The following is a 9,274-nucleotide window of genomic DNA, read 5'->3' on the forward strand; positions in this document are numbered from 1 at the left end:
GAAATTTTGTAAGCTCTCAGAAATATGCACCTAAGGCAAAGCCTAAGGTCAAAGTTGCAAGCCCCAAAGCGCCAGCAGGAAGTAAATAGCTTCTGAGTGGTTGCAGCAAGTCAGGATCCCTTACCCTGCCCCCAACACCCTATCTGAGCATCTGAAACCAATCCCACCAAGGCGGCGTGGCACTGTGACGGCGGTTGAGAGGTCAGGTCTTCACGTCTTAGATAAAACTCTATGGTTGCGGCTTCAACCCACCGCCAATTCTTTAGGTAGCCATGGGCCGCCGCCCAGCTCGCTGTTACCGGTATTGTAAGAACAAGCCTTACCCAAAGTCTCGTTTCTGCCGAGGTGTCCCAGATGCCAAGATTCGCATCTTTGACCTGGGTCGGAAAAAGGCCAAAGTGGATGAGTTCCCACTCTGTGGTCACATGGTGTCCGATGAGTATGAGCAGCTGTCCTCCGAAGCCCTGGAGGCCGCCCGCATTTGTGCCAACAAGTACATGGTGAAAAGTTGTGGCAAAGATGGCTTTCACATTCGAGTACGCCTCCATCCTTTCCATGTCATCCGCATCAACAAGATGTTGTCCTGTGCTGGGGCTGACAGGCTCCAGACAGGTATGAGAGGTGCCTTTGGAAAACCTCTAGGGACTGTTGCCAGGGTCCATATTGGCCAAGTCATCATGTCCATCCGCACCAAGCTTCAGAACAAGGAGCACGTGATTGAAGCCTTACGCAGGGCAAAATTCAAGTTCCCGGGTCGCCAGAAGATCCATATCTCCAAGAAGTGGGGCTTTACCAAGTTTGATGCTCACGAATTTGAAGACAAAGTGGCCAAGAAGCGCCTCATTCCTAATGGCTGTGGAGTCAAATACATCCCCAATCGTGGCCCTTTGGACAAGTGGCGGGCCTTGCACTCCTGAAGGCTTTGGCAGCACTGCCTCCATGGACCGTGCTAATTAATTAATTTTCCTGTTCATCAATAAATTATATTCACTGACAAAAAATGTTTAAATCTTTGTTTTAAAAAATGTTTGTTCAATTTTTAAACTAGAAACTATTAGAGAAATAGTTTTTATATTAATGCAGAATGTTGTAATGGAAAATGGTACTTTCCTTATTTAAATAGAAAAAAATGCTGTGTGTAATTTAGAGAAATTTATTGGTATTCTGATCCAAACTTTGGGAGCATATGAGGAAATATGTTAAAAGTTTTGTTGGTAATAGAGTCATAAATTACACAGCTATTCTTAGATTAAAAATAGCTAGAGAAAACCCAAGATTTGTGTGAAAAAAAACCCACTCATTTATATCAAACAAATAAAGGTGAAAATAGTGTTAAGCATTAGTGATATTTTAACTACATCCTCCTTGAAACTGTTCTGTTTCTAAATTTGGTTGCTTATGTTTTCCTATAAATTTTTTTGCATTATTTTTGGAATTTCCTAAGACTCCAAATACCAGCCTTAGGACTATTGGGTATACTGAAAAAGGTTTTTCTAGACAAGTCTTACATTATCTCACACTCGGGAGACAACAGTCCAATCTTTTCTTCATCATAGAAAGGTCATAGGTGACAACAGAGTTCATATAGCTTGTATTTGGACCCCAGTAGAATCAACAGAAGAAAGAAAATGATACTTAATCTGTTAGCTGTACTCTAAGAGGACCCTAGAGAGAGTTTGCAATCTGTAGGTGTTTGCCCTACATTAGCGTTATATTGATCACAGGGGTGATTTTTGTTTTATTTTAGAAACTACATGAGCTAACATTCCTTGATCTGTGCTGCTGTTTTGTTGTCTCTCTCCCTCCCCACCCCTCCTGTTCTGTTCTTTAAATTGATTTAGTCTTTGAAATCTCAATCTTGCAAACCATGCCTTCAAATTTTTATACTGACCACTCATTTTCAGAGACAACACATTTAATGAAAGCAGTAAAAGGAGTTCTATACAGCATGAAAACATTGCTAAACATAGTTTCCATTTAAATTTCTTTTGTCAGTTCCAAGGTATTACATTTGCCTTGATAATTCTTTCAGGTCCTCATGTAAGATGTTCTCTATTGGAGTCCTTTTAAAATACTATTTTAAGCTATAATGATTTTCATATAAGTAAATTATTAGAAATAAATTTGAGAAAGATAACAAGGTAAATGTACTGAAAGAGTTCGTCAGTCTAAGAAGCACTAAGTTTTACTTGATCCTTGAAAACTCCTGAAATTATCTTGGAAATTGTCCTGAAATGGTCTTGGAAATTGTTATGAGAAAGATCTGTCCAAAGAGCCAGATTTTTGGACTACTATCATTCCTGTTCACCTTATATTGTATTTCAAAAAATCATGTGTTAGTCTACCCATGATCCAGCTTTGAAAATATTTTCCATCTTCATTTATTCACCCTTCGATTTGGTCTCAAAACAAATATTTTAATTTACACACTTGGAACACTTCATTCACTAATTGTACAAAGACAAAAGAGACAGTTAAGTCTCCTTATGAAATTGGATCTAAGAGACTCTTAAGTAGGATTGTTTACATACATAGATAATGTGAAAATAGAGCTGGGGAGATAGTATTAGAGTGCTTGCCCATGCACAAAACCCTGGGTTGGATTTCCAGCACCATAAAACATAATAATAATAATATAATAACAATAACAACAATAATAATAGATATGTGAAAAAAAGATATAAAAACTAATCATTATCAATAATGTTATTTGTCTTGTTCCTGCAGTTTTACATTATAAACAAAAATAATATTTAGCTTTGACATAAGGATATTTTTACTTATTTTTTTTCCTTAACAATCCTATGAACTTGTGTTCCCTAAGCCTTGATTTTTTTTTCAGTATGTGTTCTGACTTTAGGGTCATTCTAGTTATCAAAAAAAATTGATATGACAACTGAGCTGAAAGATAGTTATATTTTGCAAAGCTCTGTTATTTTAAAATGTTATTCAAAATGGAAAATTTAATTTGGGAATATCTGTATTCATATATTTGTATTCATGCATTAATGCAATAAAACAACACTTTGCCCATTCAAAATAAAAAAAGAAATAACACAAGTAAAGTTAATTGAATTGAAGAAAATACTGTCCAATAAAACTTTTTATTTAATTAATAGCATTTCCAGATATATGGAAAATGCTAAAGATGAAGAAAATAGAGTACTATATACTCTATCAATTAGTTATGGAAGTTCATTTCACAAATGAACATAATAATCCACCATTTTTGGCCCATTAAAATACAGAATTATTTTAAGCAAACTTAGCTTCAAATATTTAATTTTTATAAAACTATATATTAGCTCTGGCTAACTAGAACTTCTAAAAGCTAATATTGGCATTATTATAATATTTGTTCCTGCCTCACTGCTACTTAGCTCCTGATTTTAGGTACTTGTATCATTTGTTATGATTTATGACCTTAATATTCTGTTTTACAACCATAATTTCCTCCACTTAAATATACTTTTAGTTCTAGATTTAATTAGATTTAGTGTTCTGGTTCAAGTTTTTGACATTTTTTATGATAAGTTGTTTAAATTTCATTTTCATGTCCTTCTATTTTGTCTTCTACTTTTGGAGCTCCTTTAGGAAAAAACAAATGTGCTTTACCAAGTAGTCTCTACATATGACTCAGTTATGGGGATTTGCTTTATTCTTCTCCATTGGATTTTTAAAAATCTAACTTACTCATCTCTCTTATTCAATATTTCTTTATTTCTGTCTCCTTTTTCCTCACTTTTGTTTTCAAAGATGTGATTACAATCACACCATTATTTTCATAATTTTATATGATGTAATATAGCTTTCCCAGATCTTGTATTTAATTTGGAAGATTGGAGAAGAATCTTTCTCTTTCACTAAGTTTGGTCATTTTCTTTTTTGTGGATTTAGTCTTCTCTGTGTGTGTTATAGTTCAAAGGCTGAATATTGTTTTCTATCTTCTTTCCCACCACCTAGAGATGAGAAAGAAAATAGATAATTTGAAGGGTTAAGTATAGCCTTTGATGGATGTCAGGTTCTGATTTCTTTACTGAGAGTCCATTAAATATTCTATACCCAGGTGTGTGGTCCATACTAGACCTAAAAATTCCTTGACCTGCCATTCAAGGCAGAACCTTGAAAATGGCAAGCCCAATTTCTCTTGGGAAAGAGACAGAATCTTTTGTGCAAATGCAGTGTTCCTGGAGGAGAAAATGTCCCCACTTCTCTGAGTAAGGACGTAAGGACTGGGACAGGGCATCAGATTGCTTGGAAATGAAGATTTTTTTTTATCTGAATGTAAGTACTGAATCAAAATTAAAACAAAACAGAACACAACAATTGATAACTGATGGTAGGTCAGAAAAGATGGCAGAGCTGAGATAGAGTATGTCTGGGACAGCCTTTTTCCCTAGTCTCTGGCATTTTATGGATAGGATTTAAATTTCCTATCAGTGTTGGGCTATTATGGTGCTTTTAAATCAAAGCAAATTGTTGGTTCTATGTCTACTCCCCCAAAGTGTTGTTTATTGGAAGGGAGACCATAACAGCAAGAGGCTACAGAGAGGTTTTCCTCCATGATGGCTGCTGAAGGTAGAAAGTGAAAGAGCCAGGATTCCTTAGCCAGATTTCCCTTGATGGGCTTGATCAGGGAGATACAGGATACTCCAGTATTCCCTAAAGAACTGACAGACCTCTAATAGAATCAACATATGAAAAGCTCAGAGGTAGTCAGTAATGTGAAGAGAACCAGTAACAAGGAAAAGGGAATCTGCCTCCTGTAATCTGGAATCATTTAACAAAGAGAATATTGTCTCTACTTATCTTCTATTTTTAATAACCTAAATTAAGGAATGAAGGAGAGAAGAGTCAGAGGAAACAAGAAAGCAGATAATTCCCCCTTCTCCATCCTAAGTAATTGAAATCACTACTCTGGACCATACTAATGGAACAGATGAGAGTTTTGAATGAGCTTGATAATAACTTTAATACTTAGCTGGGCATGGTGTATGCTTGTAATCTCAGCAGTTCAGGAGGTTGAGCAGGAGATCGCAAGTTCAAAACCAGCCTCAGCACTTTAGTGAGGTACTAAGTGACATAGCAAGACCCATTCTCAAAACAAAAAATAAAAAGGGCTAGGAATGTGGCTCAATGGTTAACTATCCCTGGGTTCAATATCTGATATCCAAAATAATAATAATAATTATTAAATAATAAAATAATAATAATAATAATAGAAAATAATGAAATAAAAATATAATAATAATAATTTTAATGCTTGACAGTGATTGAAAAGTTATGAAATAAGGATTAGATAGTGTTAAGAAAATATGCTACTAAAAAAGCAAAAGAACTACAATGAGGCACAGTTGGTAGTTGTTACAGGAAAATAAAAATTTCATGTTTACTTCAAATTCTGCCAAACCTGTTTACATAATTATTTTGATGAAAATATTTCACAAACAATAATAGCAAATGTCAAAATTACCAAAATTTAGGAAGCTTATTGAAGTTTCAGAAAAGTAAAACCTCACTTAACAAAAAAACTTCTATAACACTTCTCAAAAACACCTTTAACTTCTGAAACACTTCCTAAAAACACCTCTACTCTTCCACTCATATAAACACTTGAAATATGAACAGATTTTAAATTCTCTTCATGGAAACCCATGTTCATGTGGCTCTAGTCAAATTTTATATCTATATCTATATGCTATAGATATATATGGGCAGAATATTATGACAAAGATACAATATTATTATCAAGTAATATATTTTATATAAATATAATTTATATGAGAGTTATTTTATCTACTTATATAGATACCTCCAAAATTAACCATAAACAATGTCAATATTATCTTCCATCTAATTGGTAGAGATTTGATTTACACATACAATAGATTATTTAAATTTATATGAATATTTTTCCATTTTGAGCCAAAGTTTGAAACAAAATTTTCAAAAACTGGCACTAAGAAAAGTATCTTTTTAAATTTTATACATTTTTAAAGATTGTATAAAGTAATTAAAAGTTATCAAAATATTCCACATGATCAAAATCACTTTATCTAAAAGCAAATTTGATTTATTTTAAATTTTTTGGGGGGGGGGTACCAGGAATTGAACTCAGGGGTGCTTACACTTAGCCATATCTCCAGCCCTTTTTAAGTGTCTCAATGAGTTGCTTAGTACTTCACTAAGTTGCTGAGGCTGGCTTTAAACTTGTGATCCTCCTGCCTCAAACTCCCAAGCCTCTGGGATTACAGATGTGTGCCACCCCACAGTAGCAAAGTTAATATTTTAGAACTTTGATTCTCAATATATATAGCTAATGACATTTGCTGCAAATACTACCAGTACTTATTGACAACTAATGAATTTGAGGCCTATAAATTCTCCAATTTCAGAAAATAATTTTATATTACATATTGCATATGAAAAGGCTTTTGTTCTAAGACTTGATAATATCACTTTAAATATCTATTCTGGGAAAAAAAATTAACCATATGAATCAAGTAACATATGAATAAAAGCTTCCAAGAATTGTTCATGAGAGAACAAAATATATTAAATTTTTTAATTTACATAAAACAATAAATATATCTATCATGATGTATTCACAATGGATGATGCTATAAACAAAATAAATTAACCATAGCCATAGCCACATACATGGATAAACCTCAGAAAAAAAAATGTTGAATAAAAAGAAAAAGAAATTAAGACTTTAATTATAATGCCTTTTAGAAAAATCTTAAAAACAAGAAAAGCCAGAGGAAATATTTTGTATATTTAAAGAGATGTGAGGTAAACCTAGATAGCAAAGTAATAAAATCATAAAAATTTAGGAAACTGGTGGCATGGGTGGGACATATCATGGCCGGGGAGGAGCACAGAGGCCTGTGGAAGATACTTCACATCAGCATTTTATTGTTTAAAGTGATCCTTTTCAGCTCATTACTCTTAATGTGTCAGGGCTATTCTTGAACTCTTCTTCTCACATGGATTCCAAATCAGAGAATCAGCTTTTCAAATCACCACTCTGTTGCCCTCAAAAACTCCTGATATGATTTTTATTGAACTTAGAATAACTTTGTACAGTAATCTAATGTCTATGAAAATAAGTCCTTCTGTTTACAGAGTAAACATCTGTATTCATTAAGTCTCCTTCAGTGTTTTTCGACATATATTTTTATAATTTTTCCACTACTGTTGTGCACATCTTTTGCTAGATTTTCTTCTAGATGTCGTATACTTTTTGGCTGATAATATTTTAAATTTTCATTTTAAGTATGCTCTTTAATAATCTTTCTTTTAGTTCTCTGGAATTTTAATATATACCATCATATTCCCTGTATGTATTAGTCATTTGGTCTCTCCCTTTCCAATGCTTATTAATACATATTCTTGTTCTTAGTGAACTAAAACTCTTCAATATGATATTATCAGAAGTGGTAATAGTGAACAATATACTTACACTAATCCTGAATTTAAGGAAATATTGCCTCTAACTTCTTTTTATGCCATAATAGAAATTTAAGCCATTTTCTATTTTGGCAAAACTTAATTTTTAAAAACTATTCTCTTTTTCTTTTCCAAATCAGGAATAATAGCTGAATTTATCGAATGTTTTTGTGCATATGTTGAGATAATTTTAAATATTTCTATAGAAATATATATGATTTATATTAAATTTTAGTAACACATTTTGTCATGATAAACTATCTTTGTATTTCTTGAATAAATCTAATATAAATCAAATTTGGATGTGATATTTTTGTAATCTACTGAAATAAGTTTTCAATTTTGCTGTTATTATCATATTGCTTCAAGGATATCCTTGCCTTATATATCAAGTTAGAAAGTATTATTCATTCTCTTCTATTATGGAAAAGACTTATAAAAGATTGAGAATAATCTTTCCTGGAAGGTTTGTTATAATTCCCTTTAAAATACTTGAACCTGGTGGGTTCTGTCTGTGTTTGTATGTGATGTGTTTGTGTGAAGATTTTAACTAATGATATGTAATATCTTTAATGATCATGCAAATATTCTGACTTTAAATTTTTGTAGTGGTATATATATATATATATATATATATATATATATATACACATACACACACATATATATATTATGTAATGTATAATAAAACACATATATAGCATATGTGCATATAATGTAAATATATGTGTGCATGGTTTGTGTGTTCCAGTCTGTTTTTGTTGTTGTTGATGTTGTTGTTGTTGTTGGCATAAAGATGTTAAAAGAATTCACTAATTTTATTTTGAAATTTTGCTATATTTATATTTAAATATAGCATTTCAAACTTTATTTCATAAATAGATATCTAGCTACCATTTTTATGCTTACTCTTTGTTAAACAATCCTGATTGTTGTATCTTCTTTCTATATCTGCATTTGTAGAGTTTTGCTCTTTTATCAGAGGTCTTACCTCTGCAGGTTTTTTCATCTTCTAGTTTTGCTATTTAATCTTTCTGAAGCTCAGATTAAACCTTTGTTAGATCTCTCTGCATCCCCTCTGTAGCTCAATATTTCCTTCATGATTTCCTATATCTTTGTATACGTTCATGGCATTTGAGTGATGCCTATATATCTATTTTCCAGTTAATCATAGATTTTCCAGCTTACTTTATTCTGTTGTTTGGCTTGTACATGGACATTTCAATATTTGCAATCGATTTTTCATTTTCAAAAGTTATATCCACTTATTTCATAAAATAACTACCTCATCTCTTTCTTTATTCTATATTTTATTTTTTTATATTTACATATATAATTACTTTATATTTTATAATGGGTAATTTCAGAATCTGAGGTCTTAGGAAATCTAAATTTATTACTTATTTCCTTTGTTTTTGTTCCTATTTCATAACGGCACATTTTCTTTTTACTGTGGACTGTTTTGTACAAATCATTCTCTGTTATAACAAGGCCTATTTGGGGTATTTTTTCCAATGCAAAGAATTCATAGTGTCTGTTTTATTCTGCTGCCCTTCCTATCCCCCCTTCTGTAGTGTCATGTGCAACTAATAAAAAAAAAATCATAGTGGATTTTGTCTGTCAACTGGATTGCTACCATCTTGTAACTAATTTTTCTCTTTAGGAAAGACCAAGAACATACGTTTCTTTGTTGCGCTTTCTTACATTACCGTACATTCATGTTTCACAAGGATTATGGATAGTTGTGTGTCCCGTGGAAGTACCCTTTTTTGTACTAACCATTCATAGCTCTATGCTTGTTTGTTTCTGTTTTTAGTTCCTT

The 9,274-nt window shown here is 32.3% G+C and overlaps 1 protein-coding gene across 2 annotated transcripts; it reads left to right on the forward strand.

The window, feature by feature from the left end:
- Nucleotides 1-241: 241 nt before the first annotated feature.
- Rpl10l (ribosomal protein L10 like) lies at nucleotides 242-917 on the forward strand. Of its 2 annotated transcripts, XM_048798422.1 has the most exons (2): nucleotides 256-381; nucleotides 463-917. In XM_048798422.1, the coding sequence occupies exons 1-2, from the start codon at nucleotides 273-275 to the stop codon at nucleotides 915-917; spliced, it is 564 nt and encodes a 187-aa protein (XP_048654379.1). In that variant the 5' UTR covers nucleotides 256-272. The 2 variants fall into 2 exon arrangements, with proteins under 2 accessions (XP_015344482.1, XP_048654379.1); XM_015488996.2 differs by having other exon boundaries at nucleotides 242-917.
- The last annotated feature ends 8,357 nt before the right edge of the window (nucleotides 918-9,274 follow it).

This window comes from Marmota marmota, unplaced genomic scaffold, assembly GCF_001458135.2.
Source record: "Marmota marmota marmota unplaced genomic scaffold, marMar, whole genome shotgun sequence".
Taxonomy (NCBI): Eukaryota; Metazoa; Chordata; class Mammalia; order Rodentia; family Sciuridae; genus Marmota; species Marmota marmota.